Source organism: Ammospiza nelsoni, chromosome 1 (assembly GCF_027579445.1).
Source record: "Ammospiza nelsoni isolate bAmmNel1 chromosome 1, bAmmNel1.pri, whole genome shotgun sequence".
Taxonomy (NCBI): domain Eukaryota; kingdom Metazoa; phylum Chordata; class Aves; order Passeriformes; family Passerellidae; genus Ammospiza; species Ammospiza nelsoni.
In genome coordinates, this window is record NC_080633.1 from 20,993,678 (window position 1) to 21,016,981 (window position 23,304).

General features: G+C 37.4%; 1 protein-coding gene across 1 annotated transcript in view; it reads right to left on the bottom strand.

The window, feature by feature from the left end:
• LOC132076938 (macrophage mannose receptor 1-like) overlaps window positions 1-23,304 on the bottom strand; it is a 52,247-nt gene that overhangs the window by 19,232 nt on the left and 9,711 nt on the right. Inside the window, exons 5-14 of the mRNA XM_059478738.1 lie at window positions 20,582-20,695; window positions 18,061-18,207; window positions 13,473-13,655; window positions 10,265-10,422; window positions 7,233-7,346; window positions 5,796-5,911; window positions 4,319-4,467; window positions 2,731-2,930; window positions 2,023-2,147; window positions 823-910 (exon numbers count right to left, since the gene is read on the bottom strand). Coding sequence (XP_059334721.1) covers window positions 823-910; window positions 2,023-2,147; window positions 2,731-2,930; window positions 4,319-4,467; window positions 5,796-5,911; window positions 7,233-7,346; window positions 10,265-10,422; window positions 13,473-13,655; window positions 18,061-18,207; window positions 20,582-20,695 — 1,394 coding nt within the window. The remainder of the gene's footprint in view (window positions 1-822; window positions 911-2,022; window positions 2,148-2,730; window positions 2,931-4,318; window positions 4,468-5,795; window positions 5,912-7,232; window positions 7,347-10,264; window positions 10,423-13,472; window positions 13,656-18,060; window positions 18,208-20,581; window positions 20,696-23,304) is intronic.

Consider the following 23,304-nt stretch of genomic DNA (forward strand, 5'->3'; position numbering starts at 1 on the left):
GGTTAAAAACTGAGGATGAAACAAGGATCCTCCTGTGCAAATGCTGACACTTCAAACTTTTCAGACGGCAAATGGATTGCAGTTTAGGTAACAGTTGTTTTCGTACATACTTGGAAGAATATAAACATTTTTAATGGGACCTAAATTCTTTAAAATACATACATTTAATACATTGTTTAATAACAATGTTGGGGCATGCTACGTCTTGATATTAAACTAGTTAAAAATACAATATGAGTAGAATAGGATGCTATTAGGATGCAATAAAAATGTTGGCATTTGCCTCAAAAGAAGTATTACTTCTATTCTAATTTTCCTATATAAAATCCAGTTCCAGGTTTCTGTACTGACAATCCCCATCAATATATCTTGACCAACCTTGTATCAAGTACACCTACATCTCCAAAATCACTTTCATTTCTACAGTTTTATACCTTAGTTTAAAGTGCAGTAAGTCAAACTGGCATTAAAAAAGTGTCTTCATCTCCATAGCATGTAAGCCATTGCAGATAATGAGCAAAGAAAATAACAACTAAAGAAAGACTATTTTACACAAAAAATCCATGCATTCATAAGAATATCCTTTTAGTCTGCATGTATTTAGTTTCCTTGTTGATTCAATATGTATCTTCTTATCAAAAATCAGTATGTTTTAGCCAAAAATATCAAGCCATCAAATTGCTATTCATTAGCTTTCTTAAAGAGTGCACAATACAGAGGGTTATGATAAAGCATAAAAAATACACAGAAACACATACACTACACATAAATAAGAAGCACAGGGAATGCAAAATAACAGCTGTGGAAATTTAAATTACTCACTGGAGATCCATCACTCCAAGCAAAGCCATCATCAGGATTCAAGTAATATAAACCTATCCAGAAATTCTGGTGGTAATAGCCATTGTTTCTAAAAAAAAAAAAGTACCAATACTAGTAAGGGCATCACAATATTTTTAACAATCTACCATTTACTACAGTTAAGAGTTCTCTAAGGATAACATAATGCTGTTAAAAAAAAAATAAAAACCAAGGTGGAAATAAATTAAAATGCAGCTGCTTCTAGCTGTTATCATTAAGCATTAAGTCAGACTAAAATACAGATCAAGAAAATTACCAGATACAACTCCTGTAAATAAAGTGGCTTAATGCCTTTGTGTAATGGTTCACTGGCTACTGTTGCTCCGTTTCTCAACTCCTCATTTTCTCTGTAAAGGCACTTACAGCTTTCAAACAGAGAGTTACTTTCTGCAGTTGAATCACATTTTAAAACTATCAACTTAAACTAATCCTTGCCTGCAAGCAGACACACTTTATTGATTAATCTGAACATATTCAGTTAATTTGTGGCAAAGATGCATCTACGACTTCTTCCTTACTGTAAATACACAACTGGTATTTTAGTATCGTCCTAGCATTATGCAGGGCCTTGATACTTCAGTCTTGCTTCTTGGTTAGCCAGAGATGTACAAGATCCTTGAGCCTGATTTGCTCTGGTCGTATTGCAAGTGTTAGCTTTTCATCTTATTTAGAAATCTCACACCTGTTTTTTTGCAGTTCAGGGACTTACTAACCTTATTTACCCTTCCTTATGTAAAAAAAAAAAAAAAAAAAATTAAACTGAAGTTGCCTCTGCTTTTTTATGAGTTCATAAAAGTGACCAAAAATCAAGATATTATCCAGAATTATTAAACTGGATATTCGTTTACTTACGTGAAAATAACTGGCATCTGTAGTGGTTTTATAATATCAACAACTCCACAGTAAATAGCTTTACTTCAGATGATAAGTGCTGCCTTAACTAGACATCTGGCCAATGCCATTTCAGCACTACCTTTTGAGGTTATTGCTGCTAGTCATACAACTGTTTATCAGCCCTACGCTTTTGCTGTGCGTTTGACACGGACAGGGACTGCAGACTGGCTCACACAGAAGCAAACCCCACAACAGCTAAGGAGAACTGTTTCAGGAAGCGCCAGGGGTGGCAGGGGCGAGTGAGGCGCTGTCCCCATGGACACTCACGCGATGGAGCGCCAGATCACAAACTGCTCCTCCTTGCCGTTAATGGAGGCCAGGTCCCCCCCGATGGAGCGGCAAAACGTCTGCGATTCCAGCCACGTCTTCTTGTGCTCTGCTCTGGAAAAAGGCTGCAGAGACCATTGTCACATCAGAAAAAAACAGACCACATAGAGCTCAAGATCAAGGAATCAAATCAAAAGCAGTTGATTTACAATTATCTTCTGTGGGGGTTACAGAAACTTTGAGTACGAGTGCTCTCTGTGAAACACAGGCTTGGAATGAGCTTTTTAAGTCAAGTTAGCACACTGCATTGCTGATAAGAGTGTCTACTGCAAGAAAACACCAGACCACAAACTTACCAGAACTGGAATTTAAGAACAGAAGGTCAAAACCTGTAGATTAGTCTTTAACAGAATAAAAAAAACCATGAACATTTCAGTAGAAAGGAAGAAGACTTCTACATATAATCTGGAAAAAAGAGTATGAAACAATAGGACACACATATGCCAATTTTTATTGGGATCGCAGAATATTCTGAGTTGTATGAGACCCACAGGGATTATCAAGTCCAGCTCCCAAGTGATTGGCCCATAATGGGATCAAACCTGGAACCTTGGCATTATTAGCACTATACTCTGGCAAACTGAGCTAATCACATGTAGGTGAAGCAAACAGAAACTACCTTAATGCAGAAATAGCCAACATACTTACTTTGAAACAGAAGCTAATACGATTGCTTGAGTCCCAGCCTTCTGGGCACCGGGGAATAGGAGTTGTTGTGGGAACAGGTGGAAGTGTCACTCCTTCTGCCCACACTTTGCATATGAACTTTGCCTTTTCTTCACATTTTATTACATCCCATAATCCACCTGCTATTCCAGTCCTCATGGCAACACAGCCTGGCTTTCTTCCTGATTGTAAACAGGAATGCACGAAAGTGCCATTTAGGGTGTTATAAGAAGTTAGAAAATTTCATATTCTATCCTGGTAAAAATAAAGTCATTTTACAGAGTCAAAAATATTTCTAATCTTAGAGCAGGTCCCCGGGAGGACCACAAAAGTGATCAGAAGGCTGGAACATCTCTCCTACAAAGAGAGGCTTAGGGGTGGGGCTGTTCAGCCTGGAGAACAGAAGACTCCAGGGAAACATTACCTTGACTATTCAATACCTAAAGAGTGCTTATAAGGTGAAGAAAGACTTTTTACCAGATTTTATAGTGACAGAAGAAGAGACAATAATTCTAAAATTAAAGACGGTAGATTCAGATTGGGCATAAGGAATGAATTATTTTTATTATGAAAGTAGTGAGCAAGTGCAACAGGTTCCCTGGAGAAGTTGTATGCCCCATTCATGAAAGATATCAAGTTCAGATTGGACTTGAATTTGAGCAACCTGGTCTAGTGAAAGGTGTCTATGGCAGTAGGTGGGGACTAGATACCATTCTGTGATTGTATGATTTTAATTCATGAAGACAAAAAAAAGGCAAAAAAATCTGTAGTTCATCCATGCTGAAATACTGAATTATGCTTAACACCAAATCACCTGCAGTGGCTGACTCTAGCTAGATCATAACCTTAGATCCAAGAAATTCTTCCCTAAAACTGAATGTGGTTAGAGCTAGTTTCTCAATTTTTTTCTATTTTGACTTAAAATTTTCAAGAACTAACTAGGTATATATAAGCCTACATAGCCTTGCCACTTCATCTGACACATTCAAATCAGCAATTAGATTAGGTACTGAAATTAAACAGAATCAGAGGACTTCCTGAAAGGCATATGCAACATTCCAGAACACTGAACCAATAACCATTCCCTTTCTGATGTGATCGTGTCAGATTAAATGACCTCCCATTGTTATATTTTGGCCCTCTTTGGCCTTACAATCCCATTTTCTCTAGGGCTCAGAGATGCTTGATGCATGCTGATATCCCACACACTCAGAACGTGCAGTGAACAAGTGTGAAATGAGATATGGCCGAACAGGCAGGACTTGCAAGGAGGGTCACTGGGCCTGCAGAGATTGCTCCTCCAGAGCCATACACGCACAGACTTCCCAGAACAGTTGTAAATCAGGAACTTGATCTCAATGAAAAGTTTCTTCCCAAACTTATACTAAAAACTCATTTCAGCGCAAGGCAGGAACTTTCCAGCCATGCTGGGTTCTTGGGGAGAGCAGCCTGATGCATTTGAAAGCCATTGGCCATTATGTCATCAAGAGACAGTTAAGGAAAAATCTTCAAGCAGTGATTGACTTATTTTGGGCCTTGGACCAATTAAAGAGCACAGAGTCATACCTACCAGGCATTTCAGAATTCCAGTGTGTAAATAAGACAGATTCGCCATTAGACCACTTGAACGTTCCCTTTTCTTCTACATCTGAAAGTCCAATCCAAAAGTATCTTTCTGTTTTCAGCCCAACCAGGCTGGTCAGATAGGCTTGTTCATATCTGTTAAAAAGAAATCCATCAATAAATTAATACTGTTAAATTTCTTTTTTAAAAGTTGCAAAAGGTTTGTTATTATCTCAGAATTGGAGCTGCACCTTCTGGAAAGCAAAGCTTGAAAGGATTTTCTTTAGCAAAGAATATAACAAAACCATTAAATAATAGATATTTTATGAGCTTTGATATCAGAGTATTTTGCTTTTTCACAGATCTCTCAGTGAATAAGACGGCCTAATCTTGGACTGACAGGAAATTGATGGTAAAGAAGAAACCTGACATGCCTTATGTTTTATACCATTTATTCAGTGAGTTTCTAGTACTCTTGTATTTTATTACTTCTTGTTTCAGACAAATCCAAAACTGAAAAAGGAATCTCAACATTACTGAAGTTACAAAAAGTAGAGGCTAAAGTAGTATGATACTAAATCATAAAACTAAGGAACACTGTAAATTAGATCCAATGATTGGGCAAGACAAGTTATATTTAGCAAAGAAACCTATGTAGAGGTAAAGCCTGTCATCGTTCACTATGGTGGTTAAACAAACAGCTCTTAAGCAATCAGAGCAAATAAAAAAAGTCTCCTCCTAACAAGGTGTAGTCAGAAGGCCACATTAATGTTAAAACATTTTTATGGCAGCTGCAGTGCTGTGTTTATAGAGCTACCATTTGTGACAGCTGGGGCTTTCACAGTAGAATATACCCATTTTGATTATATAGAAACAAATAAGAGATTGTGTAAAGCAACAAGTCATCTGCAATAAAAATATTTTGTTTCTTAAACTTGTTATTTTTCCTATATTTCACATAAACTAATGTGCACCACTTCTCCAGAAATTCTGCACTCACTGAACCTTGGCTGCATTGCGACAGATTTTCAGGTACCAAGCGCTTTACATCATTTGGTTTCTCACTTAATTTTTAGGAAGTACCTCAATTAAAAGTCCAGATAGCTGAAAATTATATCCTCTTGCTCATTTGTACTACCTTTTGTAACGAATTCAGAGCCATATCTCTTCATTTAATACTCAAAATTTGATTCTGTACTCCTTACTCAAGTAAGCCACCACGATTAAGAAGTAGAAGATAAAATTCTACTTTTTGTTTGACAAAACCATCTATATCATACTGATTTCACAGCCATGACCTGCTTTCATTGTAAACCAGATTCTTGGATTTGAATTTACAGGTAAAAACTGTGAGAAGTTCTGTATTGACAGATAGCTGTCCTCTGAAGTAGATGTTTGTCCAATCAATATTTATTCTGATATGCAGGTGATGCTAGAAGTTGAATCCTCATGTGACCCCCTCAGACAATTAGACACTTACATACCTGTCTTCAACTGTTGCTAAAAAAGCTTGATACCTTCCACAGGTTTGATTTGCTTGAGGAAATGTTAAAAATGTGTTTCCAATGAAGTAACAATAAAAACCATGTCTTTTCCAGCCCTGTCAAAATAAATATGAAGTGATCACAAAGGGAAAGGGAAAAGGAAAGGGAAAGGGAACCAACAAAACAGAGAACTGATTTATACCACCATTACCTAACCACTAGTCAAAGGAACAATGTAACTGAAAAAGTCAGAGTGGAAGCAGACAGGATCAGAGTTTCTTAGAATTTTGCTTTATAAAACAATTTTTCATATCTAATTAATTTTCAATCAATGAATTCCACTCACAAAGGGATGAGAGGCTTTGCTGTGCACCTTTTGTGCTCAGAACAGGATTATAACCAGCACATAGGCATTATGAAATCACAAGGACAGTCTTGAAAAGCGAACTTCAGCTTGAATTTTCAGAAAGGGAATGACACCTCAAACAAGTTTGTTAATTCTTAGCTAACATTAAAACTCACTCCCAAAGTTTTGTCATTCAAATATCATTTACTGAGGAACATGCTCTCAGAGAAGGATGATGTGATCAACCACAGTTCACAAAAAAATTCTTCTGATGGTTTTTAATTTCACAATTTTGAGAGATTTTTTTCAATTTTTCTCTCTACAAGCATCCACTTCGTTCTGTAGGCAATGGTAATATCCATAAGTATGAGGAACTCTTTATTTCCTCCAACACTTGTAAGGATTCCAGGTACTCTTTAAAAATACTGGGAATAATCATCAAAGACTTTTTCTGAAGTTGTGTAAAGCAGACTTGGAAGAAAAGGCAATTTCTTCAAGGAAAACAAATACTCAATAAGATTTCCTATGACATAATAAATTTCAGTAGTTTTTTTGTAATTACTGGGTGTTATGTCATTAGAAAGCAAGCAAGTAAAAAATAGATCTGCTGACAATTCAGAAGAACCACAATAGATTAATTTTATTTAGTGGTAATAAGTTATTCAAAGTAGAGAGAACTGCCAGAGTCCACAGCAAAGCCCTGAGAACAGTATTGGGACAGGGACACGCTTCCTGCTATGGACAATTATGTAGAAAAATGTAGCCAGAGCTGAAATGCAGCTGATGGCACAGGCAAACTCTTTAGAGAAGCTTGAATGCCAATCAAGGATAAATGGTCTACTGCAGGGATAACAGGTTTGAGATTTGGTTTAAGTTCTGCAAAAAGGAAGTGAGTATTAAGAGCAAAATGACAGTCATATATTAGATTTAGTCATATTTAGTCATTCTGCCATAGAAATGAGAAGGCAAGCTCTTCTGATTATGATGAAACAGAACATATTTTTCATGGGTTTTCTGCCACCTAGGTGACAGTTTCTCTTTTTTATCATTCTTAGCAGCCTATTCAGATCAGACAGCTTTTCTTCACTTACTCTCTGGCAGCCCATGTCAGTAGTTTCCTCTTCTGTAGGAGCATCTGACATAGGTTTCCTTTTACAGATGTAGCCAATTTTCTTTTCACAAGAATGGTCTGCCCAAAATCCGTCCTGAACATACAAACAGAACCTCAGTGAACTGGGCTTTAATCTTCAAAAAAAGCTGGTTTATGCTTCTAAGTATTTAATTATTTTTTGCTAGCTTTCAATGGAGAAAATCCTTCACCTAAGTTCAATACTTAATTGCAACATCTTATTCCTATCTCAGTTCTTTTGGAGATGATTTACCATTGACTTAGACTTTCTTTGATTATCTGCCCTTCTGAAAAGCAATCCCTTGAGAGTGACTGCAATATACCATCTTTATAAAGACTGCTGATTTAATAGTTATGTTGGAGGAAAGGGAGATATCAGCTATCCCTAGAGAAATTCAGCTCTAACAGCAAAAAAACAACACCAGAAGACTGCATTCCTTAGTTAATACTTACACAAAACTTTGAAGATGCGAAAAGTTCTTTGTCAAAGTTAGAATTAATATTTTTATTCCTCATACTGCGGGGTCTCAGAAGAAACAATGACATTCAATGGGAGTTGTACTGAAAGTAAGGAACATGACACCATGTTCCCAAAATATTTTATGTACATTTTGGCTGAACAGATGAACTAAGATATTAGGAGACAAAGGGAAACTTGTGCAACATTCACCTGTACCTTAAGACTACACCTTTACAACTGTAATTTCATAGCAGTTGGTGGCAATTTCTTTTTTTTGTTTTTTAATTTGTTTTATTCTTTCAAACCCCCCTCTCCACCAAAAATGTAAAATAATCATCATGTTAATACACAGACACTTGTGCCACAATATTCCAAGTTCTCAAGACACTCAAAAACCCTGCTTCCAGCAAAAACTTTCCCAAAGCTCAACACTTCTGCTTACAACAAGAAAGCCTTGGATGTCACCTGGTGCTTGTGTCTGTCCTGTGCTTACTGCAAGGAAAGTCCATTGGTGGCTGTCACATCATTCCCTACCATGTCTTTCTAATAAGGTAGGCAGACCCTTCAAAATAATCACCTAAATCCCTGACCTTCCCAGTCTGGCAGAAATTAGCTTTGCAAAACCTTCAGACTTCCTCAACACAGGAGAACCTGCCCTGAAGCTGTGGGTCTCTGTAGGCACAGAGTTTGTGGGAACTGGGAGTGGGGCTGCAGTGGAGCCCCATCCCCAGGGGCACAGCTGTGAGCAGCACTGACAGCAATTGCACAGGGAGTGCCCAGGGCACTGAGCCCCATCCCCAGTGGGCACAGCTGTGAGCAGCACTGACAGCAATGGCACAGGGAGTGCCCAGGGCACTGAGCCCCATCCCCAGGGGCACAGCTGTGAGCAGCACTGACAGCAATGGCACAGGGAGTGCCCAGGGCACTGAGCCCCATCCCCAGGGGCACAGCTGTGAGCAGCACTGACAGCAATGGCACAGGCAGTGCCCAGGGCACTGAGCCCCATCCCCAGGGGCACAGCTGTGAGCAGCACTGACAGCAATGGCACAGGCAGTGCCCAGGGGCACTGCCAACCACCAAAGGGAACAGAGGGCACCCAGGTGCACTGCATGAACATGAGGGTATAAAAGGGCTAAAGAACAAGAAGAGCAGATGCTTGAGGCCTTCTGATGTGGTCTGATGTTACTCTGTACGGGCAGATGCTTGAAGCCTTCTGATAAGGTGTGATGTTACCCTGTGGGTTGAAGCTTCTGATGTTGTATGTGATAGTCTGTGTGTCATGGCCATCTCAACTGTGACATATGCTGCAATCTATGCTGTGACAGGTGTCTAGTTGCAGCAAGATCGCTTGCTGCCTTTCCATAACTATGTTTTCAGTGGGAAATTCATGCAGTAATTTCTAGCTACTTCTTACCATGTCTTATGAGCTGCCTTTTGTGACTATATCTCCGTTCTCTTACTTTCTCATTAACTAAACCCAAACACCTCCTTGAAAAAGGTGATGTTACAGACAGGGCAAGGCTTTGCTCCATAAAAATAAGTCATAGATTCACATGGCTTCCACCAAGGACTGATCAACCCAAAAAACATCAGCAATGGAAACATAAATATACTTAGGTAGGTAAATATCAGCAAACAGAGAAGGTCAACTTATAGTTATGCATTGTTAATTTTGCAAAATAAGAAAATACCTTTGGTATGTGTACATGCTTTTTTCCCTCCTAATAAAATAGGCAAACTCTAAAGGAAGTGGTAAGTTTAATATTTTTAACTCATAAAAAGGAAAAATACAGCATCAACACAGACTGACTTTTATGCCCAGAATTATCTCTGTTCCTGTAATATTCCTAGGTCACTGATCATTGCTAGATTCCAGCAGACAGCCCTTTCAAAGCAGCCTTTAAATTGTAGGTATAGAGTCACTTCAGGAAAGGCTTTCACTAATGCCACTGCTAAGTACTTTACTACTTTTCTCACAGCTCTTCATGGGCAGTGTAGCTACAGCATAGCAATTAAACCACCTAGATCCAAGATTTATAACTTTGCCTAGAAAAATAAAATTAAGATTTTTATTTTCCTCTGAAGAGATTACTTCTCTCTAGCAACAATAAAAATTTGCTAGTGCAATTTTTTAAGGTGAATCCCATATTCAGTCAAAACATAAAAAAAGCCAAACATATCCAAAGTGTCTTTTTAGCTTCCTGAAGAAACACATTTACATGTTTGTCTGCTTCCTGGTGTACTTATAAGATTCTTTTAAAAAAAAGTCCACATTCACAAACTGAAATTCACAACTATGGATCTTGAGGGGCAGTTGCCACTACTTTTCTGCTTCTCAGGGACGACTGTGAAATTTTCTGGAAAACTCAAACAGAGACCCTTTCTCAAAAAATTAATTTCTGACTCCAAAATCGGCTTCTTCAAGCAATAATATCCCCATTTTTAAAATTGTTTTTTATTTACTCTTGCATAGAAAAAACTCAAAATATAAAGGAAATCTTAAGACAATTTATTCAATAGCTATGTGACTTTACCTTTCCCTTCATAACAACACAGTCCTCTTGCCTGTTGTTTGCGTGGGTGGGTTCTCCATGAAGCCACCTAGTGTAGGTGACAGGTGTTCCATCACTCCATTCAAAATACATCTGAACCTTGAGGTCATTCAACCCGATCCACAGCTCATCAGATGGCTCTGAAACATACAATTAACAATCCTGTCACATAATGTGAAATCTCTTCTTTGTGGAAAAGAAAAAAAATTATTCTCAGGAAGTTGAAAAGGCAGCCAGGAAATTAGGGTTCTCAGACTCATAGAGGTCAGACTGATTTTCATATACCCACTCCAGTCATCAGGACAGGCCAGTCACCAAAGTGGCAATAAAATAAGGGTGTTCAATTGCACAGAAAACAACCAAAATACTCCTTTTCTGAATTATTTTGCAACACAACAAGGTTCATGTTTTTTTCTGATTCAAAACTATTTTAACAAGATATGAATAAACACCTAAATAAGATATTAGCTCCCCTTTTCCTCCTACTTTTAGTATAGTGAAGAAAGAAATGTCCTATTTTCTAATGCTAAAACACCCAGTGATGACTTTTAGAGCTGAAAACCAGAGTACTTGCAAGTTTTTCCATTATATGTGTTCCTATATTTTATTTAATTTCAGAGTAAAGTGAAATTAATGTGGTTGTTGGATTTTTTTTCACTTTAAAGTTAAAGGAGTCAGCTGTTGGCTTTTGGCTTGAAGGAAACTGCAGGATTGGCCAAGGAATTTACTTCACACTATCTATTTCTGAGAGGTTTCCCATTCTGGCCCACTGAGATACTGCAAATATCACCCTCCCAGCCAGTCACTTGAATGACAGAGAGAGTCAGTTCTCTTCCCTTTCTCCTTCCCTCCTTTAACTCTCTTGCCTTTATTACACCTAAGTGTGATCAGACCTCATAGCTCATCCATAATTTCTTACCATCTCTCCACCCCTAAGACTTCAAATTCTCAGGCTCCATTTTCAGACACACTCCTTTACCCTTTCTTGCAGACCAAATTTTGTGTTCAGAAATCTCCCAAAATTATGGTTCAGTATCCTTGTGGAAATGCTTCTGCTAACACATTGAAAGCTGATCCAATTCTACTGCCCATCATGCTCTCATTCCCTCCTTGCTCACTGCCATCCATGATCTTTAATTTATTTTTGTTCAGTTACCTCTTAAAATCTTTCAGTCTGTGTTCACTGAGCATTTAGCACAGCAGAGGCATTGTCCATGCTCAGGGCTCCTACAGTGGTGGGCTCACACCATGTAATATGAGCAATACACAACATTCTTCAACAAAATAACTACATCAAAGCCATCTAAATAAGCCATGTAAATCTACGGAGTCTCTTCCTACATAACATCTTTTTCCTCACTTCTTTTTTGCAATCATCTCTACAGCTGTATGACTAAATACCAAGAGAGGTTTTTTTCCAGCAGTTTGTAAAGCTGCTTCCCATTCTCAGTCATGCTCTGGGCCACACTTGTGCCATGTCACATGCTGGACTTCCGTGTAAACATCCAGAATGCACTTCTTTATTCTTCATGTTCCTCTCTAAAGTTCTCCTTTGTGGGTGATGCCAACAAAAGCTCAGCTACCATGACAATATTCACCTCACTGTACCCCTTCTTCCTTTGTTTTATCATGGGACTGTGAATTGTTTGGCACAAAGATAGACTTTTGTTCTTTCTGTACAGCAGTGCTCTGATGCAGACAAGATTTTTCTAGGCATTGCAATACATGGTGTTCTCTCAGTGGTGAACAAGGGTAATCTGACACAGTCATAAATTGTCGTAAAAGGCTTCTCTAGTTGTTACAATTTTACTCCTCTGAAAAGAACACTTTCAAAATAGTCTGTTGCTGCTAGTGTGTCATTTGTGAGAAGCCTGGTTTCCTTCATGATTATTTGCCTTTCAAAAACACTCAGTTTTACAGAAACAGAATAGCAGTCAGTTCAGGAAAGGTCTTTGGAGGAGGTATCAAACTATGAAATAACCTACTTTGTATATGTAACGTGAAAATACAACTAGTTTTCTTTAGAATCTAACTTCTATCAAATGCCCTGATATCTCATCAAGAGGTCCCACCTTTCCTAAGAATATCTTTTAAAAGAGTAAAAGTTTCATGAGAGACCAAGTCACTCTTTCAGGAATGTGAAGATAAGCACAAGTTGTCGTGAGGGTAGCTAAGATACAAAAGTAAATCATATCAGCTGCTTTGGGATTTCCACTCCAGGACTGTTGCTATGCTGCAGCTCAAAGCAGATGGCTACACTTTGAATGAAGGATAAACTAACTCATCTTTACCTGGCACTGAAAGCACACGTAGGATCAGACACTGCCAAGAAGCACATGTAGGTGTGAACCTGCTTCTTGTATCCAAAAGCAGTAAAGTGTTCCTTTGTGCAAGAGCAGGTTCATGCAAAGCAATAGCAACCATGAAATTGCCTCAGAGTCAGCATGGCTGCATTCTCCTAATGAACACATCTTGCACCTGCAGACTGACTTGCCTTGCAACAGCTCAAATATGTGCTCACAAACCAAGCACATAAATACCGTATTTGATATGGGACACATTTGATTTGTATTCAGATATGGATCTGAATCCATGTACTGGGACAGATGGACTTGTGTTTCAGGAGAAACACAACCAGCATGACTTGAAAGATTAAGGAGTGGCAGTGTTAATAAGGACACAGATCTTCCCAAACTGTCTTGGACCAGCAGGCCTCACTTCCCCCCCATTTATTTTTGAACATTGATTGTAAAATCCTTTTATCTTATGAAAAAGTTTTAAATTGCTTTAACCTATATAGAAGGAGAAAGGAAGGAGAAGCAGACCCTAAGAAACAGCAGTTTGAAGATAATGCAATTTGCATCACTGACCACAGCTTTTTTGTAGTAGTAAATCTTGTTTGGTTTTGTGCTCCTATTCTGTGTTCTTGTTTTCTCTGATTTTTTAGATTAAAACTGAAGTCCTTTTGTACTCTGTAGTCAGGACAATTATAGGATATTATTATATCCTATTCTGTGTATATCCTATCCTCTGATTTTTTAAATATAAAATTTAACTCCTTCTGCACCCTGTGATCAGGACAATTAGTATTTTTAAACAGTCTCCTCATTTTATTAACAATTAACACATATTCAAAACACCTTCTTTACTCAGTATATATAGATACATGTTATTGTGAAAAAGTACTCACGGTACCCAAGCTGAGAAATAACAAAGCTGTATTCTTCAACATTATGGATGCTTGCCAGATCTCCATCCTCTTTCCTGCAAGATGTTAAGGCATCTTTCCATATTTTGGGGTCCCTATGAATTATGTAACAGTGACCAGCATATGACATCCATTGGTGAGGACACCTAATAGGCACATTAGTCTCTGAAAAGAAAAATTGCCGTGAAGAGTTTCAGAATTATGTTCTCAACTAAAGACTAAACATCAGATCAGAAAATATTTAACAAAAAAAATTCATTATATATTTTCTTCACAAAGAACTGCAGACTTGAAAAATATATACAGTGTTAAAAATCTGCATGAATATTTGAAAGTTGAAACTTACACACTTAAAGAATACTACAGTTGCAAACAAGTGCTTGCAATTTGAGAAAAGACAATTAAAGACAGTTTTGTCTTTTCTATGAATGCATATATGCATACTAAAATGTAAGGTCTGCAGAACGGTGCTTTATATTTTTTCTACACTGATGTCAGCACTTCTCTTTAACCCCCATGCTCATCTGTTAAGAACCTGACATTACAATACATATTGAGAGTAATTATTTTTCAAAAATCTTAGGCACTTTATGGATGAGCCCATCTGCTAGACTACTGAAAGAAATAACTGATTATACATAATCCTAAGAGAATCCAAATAAGACTACTGCATTTAAGAATCCTTTTCAGAAGCTTAACTGAGAAAATTACGCTGTCAAAGTAAACAATTTATGCTTAAAACTTGCTTTCAGAAGCTCAGTAGAAGAGCACCAGGGTATTGCCAACAAACACATTACTGCTCAGCAAACAATTCAAACTCAGAAGGAGTGCCACCTGAACATGTAACAAACAGAGTATTGCTGTTGTAGAAACAAATTATGATTCTTGCAGCTCTTTATTTATAATCAGCAGATGGGTTTAGCAAACACCAATATATAGAGTAGAACAAGGACAGCAGGTTTTCAGAAATTCTGCTGGCAAAAAAACTTGATATATATCAGAAGAAGGAGCAATGTGTTTGTTTAACAGTGTGATGTATCCTGTAGAAATGTTTAAATAGGCACCCAAATTCATGACCCATCAAGCCCTTGTTGCAGGCACATATCCTGTTTCAGCTGGATGATACTGATGATTAATAGATACTTAGTGTCATAACACACAAGCACACATTTCTGTTATAAACAGTACCTGCTCTTTCAGACCTGCAACTAAAATGTGCCAGCATGTTCTCACAAAGTTCGAGTAAAACTACTTTTTTCCCCAGGACAAGGGGAAATGCTTGGTCAGAAAGTTCTCAAGTCTGCCAAAGGAGAGGAAAGGGTGAAATAGAGGGTGGGGGAACCCCAGGAAAACAAATTGAATGTAGGTGGTGATGTTGGGAGAAATGAGCGAGCACAGAGGTGACAAATGCTGTTGTAGAAATTTGTCTGATGCTTCAGACAGCCGCCTAATCCATTTTATATCAGGTCTCAGCTCTGAGCATATGCATTGAACTTTGCTTTGCCATAAATCAGAGAACACTCAACATACCCTCCTGCAAACCACAAACACTGCATAGAACAGAAATCAGCAGGTCAGACATAGCCAGAGAGAGTCACAAAGGTATTTATGTCTCAGTGAGTCCATGAGCATCTCTTTTTCAGTTGGATGCAGACTGCGACAATATCACCCACTAAACACTAAAGCAGCTATGGCAGAACAGCAAAACTTTTGTTTGTAGATCCAGTAACAAGAGGGAACTTGTTGCAGGCCACAAAAAAGAAAAAAAATATTCATGGTCCAGTTTCTGTGGTGTAAGTCTTATTGAATTACATTGCTGGGGATTTCTTAGTACAAGAAACTCTTCAGTTCTTCATTTCAGCTACTCAGCAAAAATTAACTCTGTACTTCCCCATTCTACTTTTAAAGAGACTACTAGACAACTCAAAGCCATCCAGTTCACTTTTTCATCCTAATGGAAACAAGTACTGCTCCCTGGACATCATTTCACTTAAACAAAAGAAGCAATGCAAATGATCATGAATAAAAGGTAAAAGATAATATTACATTAACATTCAAACAATATTATTCCAAATATCAAGCTGATAAATGTATTGGCCTGCAACTGTACAATAGTTATTCCTCAAATATAGAGCAAATACTCTTGTGAAGCTGACTTTCTTGTAAGCTTGACTTTCTGAACTCTGAGAACTCTCACAGTGCTTGATTTGTGTGTCTAAAAGGCTGAAAGCACTAGCTAAAGTCAGTCTCATGATTCTGAAATTCAAATTTTTCTCTTAAACCCATCCTATGTGGTCTGATAAGACAGATGCACAGCATCTCAGCAATAACAGTAGGAGCATTTATTTCTTCTAACGAAATATTTAAAGAAACATTTGTGAACAGTGCTTTAGGATCACCACAATTTGTTGGCTTGGGATGAAATCTATGTTGGCAGTCACTTTGTGGAGTGATTGATAAATAGACAGCCTTTCCTTTCAGCATTTTGAATTTGAAATAAATACATTTCTATTAATATACTTTGCTGGGTTACAGAACAAACGCTCTGCGGCCCGAAGACACTTTGATGCACAACATGATGTGGCCCCCTGCTGGAAAAAATATTTTGTTACAAGAAGCAAAAAAACAAAACCAAAACAATCCTGCAGGTGTTTGCTTTATGAAAATCCATCTGTAATGAAAACAAATATTCTGTAAAGATTTTTCCCGACTTTGTTTTGAACACAAGCATGATTAAATTCTGTTGTAAACGTTCCTCTGTCCCCCATACTGCCTTGTTAGAGATGACAATTATAACTTCCAGGGTTAAAATTTCAAAGGCTTTTCTTTGTGTTTAATGTCAAGTGAACAACTAAGTGCATGTATAAATTTGCAATTAATTTATTTCTTAACTCAGGAAAACATAATCTGCCATGAGTTTTCCTTTACACCTTTAGAAGCTGAGGGCACCTTGCATGATTCCATATTTACTCCTTTTATTACTTCCCCCCATGGGACATTTTGGAAAATATTGTATTAATTGAACTATTGCTGATCTCTGGTTTATCTGTCATAATGTTTACTCAGCAATTTATGTTTAATTGAAAACATTTTTCTCCTCCTTCAAATTGCTGGTAAACTGAAGGGTGGAGGTGGGGGTTAGGAACAAAAGCTGAATGCAAAAGAGAGTAATGACCATTAGACACACATCTCCCTCCAAAACAAAACCCCTGAATATAAATATAAATAAAATAGCAGCCAGTCTTAAACTGGTATTATATTTACAGGCATCAGTGTTTCAGAACTGGTGTATGAAACCTGAAAAGGTGTGCAGTAGCCAGTTAAACAACCTAAAACAACCTCTATAAATGAAACTATTTGGGTATCACCTGTATACAAATACTAACGAAACTTTACATCTTAAATTAGGAAACAATTTTAACATGCATTGAAGTCTTTCTCTGCTAAAGTAATGAATGTACTTGATTTCAATACCAAATCATCAATTGAATTAATGAATTAATATGTATTTCAATATCTAATTAGTGAGACACCAACTAATTCTTGTGGTTTTTTCTCTTTGCAACAAAGCAAAAAATAATGAGGCAGAATTCTCTGTCCTAAGTGTTTTTAACAGGACTGATTCCATATTGGCAAAAGCAAAAAAAATATTAAAAAACATTAACTGTTCTTTAAGCCAAATATCAAACACTGATTTTCCAAACCATCTTTTTTGCAAGTAGTGATGCATATTAATAAATGAACTGGAAATGTAATTCCAGTTCAGCCTTCTGCTTCCAAAACCTATACAAAATAATATCAGTGGATTTAAGAGATAGAGATATGACCTGGAAAAAGAAAGGAACTTGGAAAGAACAGAAAGAAGGAGTGATGAAACAAAGGAGTAAGTTAAAGATATTTATAGTACACAGAGAGAAAATGAGGAAAGAGGTCAAAATAAGTCCTATCACTCTTCTGTCTTTCTTAAGTACGTGAGGTAAGTTTCAGCGTTACATTTCTTCTGAAAAAGTGTATATATATACATATTTTAAATAATTTCTTAAAGAATTGTATATGCTTTTATATGTATACAAATGAATATTTTTATATTTCTATATAAAGTTCTCTATATTTATAAGACATGTAGATACATTAAAAATATCTAATTCGAAAGAATTTAAAAACAGTCTTCTACTCCACTACTGACTTGCACCAACCCATAAGTAGTGAAAATTCCAGGAAGAAGTGGATTATTTTCATTGTGTACGTGAGTTTTCAGACAATTACATTATTTTAAAAACATTGAATTCATTTTTTATTATCATCAGAATCAGTTCTGCTTGGTTTTGGAAAAGAGTTCAAGATTGCAAAATTGTGGAGTTCTCAAGACGATTGAAGATTATTACACAGGAAACAGGGAGACCAGAACAAAAAGGAAGTACACACTGTTTACTTTTAGAGGTAATCTTGGTCAAACCACAGTCTACAGAGTCCTTTGCTCGATTTTACTACATGCAATAACATCTATTCCAGTTGCAGGTAGAAAACATTGGTCACAAAGAATTTGTTGAGGGTTTATTACCAAACCTACCTCTAGGAATAATGAAAGATTCTAGAGTGGCATTTCCTCGTTTACAAATATAGCCAAGTTTCTTATCACATTCCCAGTTCTCCCACTTAGCACCCTTGCCAGGATTCAATGCACCACAGATTTTCCCAGGTTCTGGAGAAGGATGACCTTAAAAACAAAACAAACAAACAAAACAAAAAACTACCCCCACAATTCCCATCAACAACAGAGTATAAGCACAACATGGTTATCCTCCCAACTCTCACATTCCCTTCTGGTCCATACTTCAACCATAAAACGCATTAACACACAGACCATTGTGGTACATGGCAGTCCTTTAGCCTGAAGGGGGAAGTTCATTCCCTTAAGAGAAAATTTGTCCACAGCAGCCACAAGTTGCAAATTCATAATTTAACAGCCCCTTAAATGTTCAAAGTCCTGGTAGAAGGTGTTACAGTGTATATGTTTATTTTCTTCGGGATTTTTTTCCTTTTCTAGATAGAGAATGTCTAAGCTCCAGAGGACTGTCTTCAGGTAAAAAAAACCTGTTCCATAAGTTAGCCGAATTCTGTACTCAGTATAAGAAAAATAATAAGCAATTATTTTGCTGATGTGAACTTCATTTGTCTAAACAACATGACAATATCAGGATATTGATATATTTTTGGTATAGTTGGTTAGCATTGATACTAACAAAAACACCTAGAAGAAAAGTAGAAGCTGTAGAACAAAATAAATTTCAGCAATGAACCAGGTGAACTTTTCAAGATCTGACATATTGTTATTAAACTTAGCTTGTTTTTTCTTTAATTTCTGACCATACGCCACTATTCTGCATAACAAGCATTGGTGCTACACAGAATAAACACAACCAAACAATACTTTTAAAGTCCAAGATCTTTCACTGAAATTTTCTTATTTCATTATGACTTCATTACTTTAGATTAAATATAGTCTTATATTCGCAGTCATGTTCTATCTTCTTCCCATAGGAGAAATAAATATGCTTACTTCAAAAATACAATTTTAAATTGTTTTATTGCATAAAGAAGTACAGCTATCAGCAGCTAGATCCTCAAAATGTCTAAGCAAAATTAGTTTTGTTTAAACACTGATAACAGTTCAATTTTTTGTCTATTACTTTAGGGCTAGTGCGATAGAAAAATCTGAAGTTTCCACAAATTCCCTTAAAATGTGTTAGTGAAAATACTTAAGAAAAAGTTCTTAAGTATTCAGTGTAATGGGGATGAGACAGGGAGGCAGAGCCAACATAAAGTCATGAAGGAGATAGCACAAATATAAGATATGTTATATGGACATAAGAGTAGAGTATTACCTTTGAATGAAATTAGGGACTGTAAGGAGTTAAGGATAAATGGAGTCCATTTCTGTTACATCAAACCCCATTTTAACTATTTCATTCTTTACAGTACAACTGAGAGTTGTCTGCAGTTTTAACAACCATGAACAGCCCCTCTTGCTGCTTTGGCTCCATCTCACAACTCTGTTTCCCCCGTCCTCCTTACATGCGGATTCTCATCAGTGCACTCAGATGACAGACCTGTAAATACCTCCACAGCCACTTGCAGTTCATCTCTTTGCCTGTGTGCTCACTCCACTGGAGAGCTATTTGTAAAGTAGTTCAATTCACTCTTCAGAGCTTGCCTGCTCAAGAAGTTTGTCCACCTAAAATGTGCTTTTGGCCTTATCTACCCAAGGAAGGCCCAGGGTGGTATACTGGAGCATGCACTTTTAGTTACTGATGATTAAATGCTCAGTGAAGATAAAGAGCATTTACACTGCAGAACTTCAGACACCTACTTTAAATTAGTCTCCAAAAGATCCCTGAATAGCCGGTGCAAAGGAACAAGGCAAGGGTCCTGCAAAAAAACGCTATTACATAGGCACTCTGAATAGTCAACCAGAGATGCAGCCCTTCACCACGTGCACAGATGGCACAGAAACTTTCTGATGATGGCACCAGAGCTCAACACTGCAGCTACAGCTGTGGAGTAGCTGGGCTTCTGTGAAAATAGTCTAGCCTCAAATGTTCAGCTTGATATGTGTTACTGTTGAGGGTAGGTTAATCCTAAATGAAAATGAAAAGCTATTCTTGAAGCAAATAAAAAAAAAATTGAACAAAAACAAACTGGAAAGGAATTTGAAGAAAAGGAATAAACAAACATAACCGCCTCACCATTGATCATCCTAATTTCACAAATTAAGGTTTCTACAGCACTTGGTTTCTTCTGCATTCAAAAATAAAATAAATCAGGAAAATAAGCAAATGAAGTGTCAACAAATGACTTAAAACTTTCCTATGGATTTTAGCCTACCATTTCCCTTATGAATAATAAATTAAGCCTGGGCCATATCCCTAGAATAAGGGCCATTACTCATAGTGTTTATAATCACAACCAGAATCTTTCAGCATCAAAACAAGTCCAATAATTGCAGGAGAATAGAGTGCTAGAAAAGATATTTGCTACACAATGACCAAGTTTTTGCCTTTTGAACTGGGTAGCAAAGCATTTAAACTTACCTGGAACCCAGTTTAAGTACCTGAAAGGAGCACCACCAACCCATTGCCATCCACTGTTGAAATTCAAACTGTTGAGGCCAAACCAGAGAGCTGAACTCAGTGTGCGAGTCAGACCTGGGTAACAGAGACACAGAGAGACACTGGAAGTCCACAGCAAGAGAAAACACTCATCAAAACTCGAGAGCTGAACTCTTGTTAAGCCTTCTCTTTTTTCCTAGTACAAGTTTTAACAATTTTTAACATTCAAGTTAAGGTGGTTATGCAAAACCTGATAAACAGGTCATCCTACATCGGTTTAGTTTTTGAGTTTTGACATATTTAGATTGGGAGAATTTTATTACAACAGAAAACAAAATTACTCTGCTACCATTGATAAAAAACATGAAACTCGTGTTTTTTGGAACTATAAAATATTAAATGAATAAAGTTGCAGGAAAGGTCACAAAACCAAAAATCAGTTTTCTAAAACGAAAATAAAGTTTCCCAGTGTGTATTTTCTCTTCCATAAAATCAACAGGTTTGAGTTTCACAGTCTAAAAACCTGTTGTCATTTATCAAAATACATTAAAATGCAATCATTGCCAGCACCATCTTTTTAACAGCGTATCTTGTGTGTTTTTCAGACTGATCAATTTCAGTTCTTTTGACAATGTTAAGTCAGTTAGCCAATGTTAAGGTTTTGAAAAGAATCAGTTCAAATTTATTCCTCTAGCTCTGAAAAGCACTTAGAAATATCATGCTTATGTATGGCCCTGCTGAACATTATTCATAATCAGTACTAATCAATTGTCTATCTCTGCCCTCAGTATAAGGCTGCGAAGAGCAGCTGGATGCCTGCTGATTTTTTAAATTTAAGTGTGTTTCTGCATAGTTCACAGAAAATCATTGTGCAATGTGTATCATTTGTTTCTGCTTCTACTGATGGCATCTTTCCAAGATGTTGCAATTTGTAGCTGCCTTTGACACCACAGCGATGGGCAGCACTTGAAGCATGGCAAACTTAAAAGGAGAGGTAGTTGACTGGAAAGAATTGGAATCTCAGACCTGGTTTTGCATCAACACATTAACATGCTCTATTACTTCTCCTGGACAAACAATTTGTGGTTGGGAGAACTGAGAACTGAGCATGACAGGAAATCCTAGTACTGCCAGGGTATCTGTATAATGAAAAACTGATCTTCACATAAATTTAGCAGCCATATCTATCAGTTTGCAATTAAAACACATCAACTAATAACTAACTATGCCAGCACCAGTTTGCTCCCTTGAACACTAATTTCAACAGTAATTTTCTCAGTCATTTAAAAAACAATCCATGTTTTGACCAAATCTTTAAATTGAAAATGGAAGTTTAGACAGAACAAATTGTTCATAGCATTAAAAATGCATTTCTCATCCTCTAAACTGGAGAAATATGGATTTGATTGAAGGACTATTAGATGGATAATGAATTGGCTGCATGTCTGCATCTAAAGAGCTACAGCCAATGGCTTAGAATCCAAATGGAAACCAGTAACAAGTGGAGTCCCTCTGAGGTCTGTATTGGGACCAATATTATCAATATCTACGTCACTCACATAGCAGTGGGACTAGGTGTACCCTCAGCAAGTTGGCAGATGACAGCCAGCTGAGAGGTGTCTTTGGCTCATGGAGGGAAGCAATGGCAGCCAGAGGCCTCTGACAGGCCGGAGGAGTGGGCCCATTGAAGTTCAACAAGACCAAGCACCAGGTCTTGTCCCTGGGTCATGGAAATTCACAATATCAGTATGGACTAGGGGATGAATGGACTGAGAGCAGCATGGCAGAGAAGGACTTCATGGATGAAAAGCTGGACATGACCAGGCCATGTGCACTCACAGCCCAGAAAGCCAAAGGTGTCCTGGGCTGCCTCCAAAGCAGCGTGGGCAGCAGGGCAGGGAAGGGATTCTGACCCTCACCCTTCTCTGGGGATCCACTCGGAGTGCTGTGCTCAGCTGTGGGGTCCCCAGCACAAGAAAGGCATGGAGCCAGTCCAGAGGAGGCAGGAAAATTCATCAGAGGGCTGAAACACCCCTCCTGTGAAGAAAGGCTGAGAGAGCTGGGGTTGTTCAGCCTGCAGAGGAGAAGGTTCTGCAGAGACCTTATCATGGCTTTTCAATAAATGCAAAGGACTTCTATAAATTTGGAGGAAGACTTTTTACCCGGGCTTGTAGTGGCAGGACAAGGGGTAATAGTTTAAAAGTTAAAGAGGGCAGATTTAGATTGGATATAATGAAGGCATTTTTATAAAGTTGATGGAACAGGTTGCCCTGAGAAATTGTAATCCTCATCATTGAAAGTGTTCAGGGTCAGGTTACATGGGACTTTGAGCAACCTAGTGGAATCCATGATGTCCCATACCACGGCAGAGAGGTTGGACTAGATGATCTTTAGATGTTCACCTTTCTACCCAAACCATTCTCTAATCCTCTTATTCTAGAAATTTAGAGAGCACAACATATAGGTTATGGTATAAAATATTTTATATTTCAACTGATGTACCATATTCAAAATATTTTCTAATCTATTTACTAGATGAATCAGTGAACTATTTCATGTTTGTACACAGGCTGAGAAGGTAATAAAGAGGATTTTCTCAATGTAGAATGTAAATATATTCAAGTATAATTTAAAATTTAAAATTTAAGATTTTTCTCATAGGAGAAGTGTGAAGATTAAAACTAAAAGAGAATATTTATGAGTCC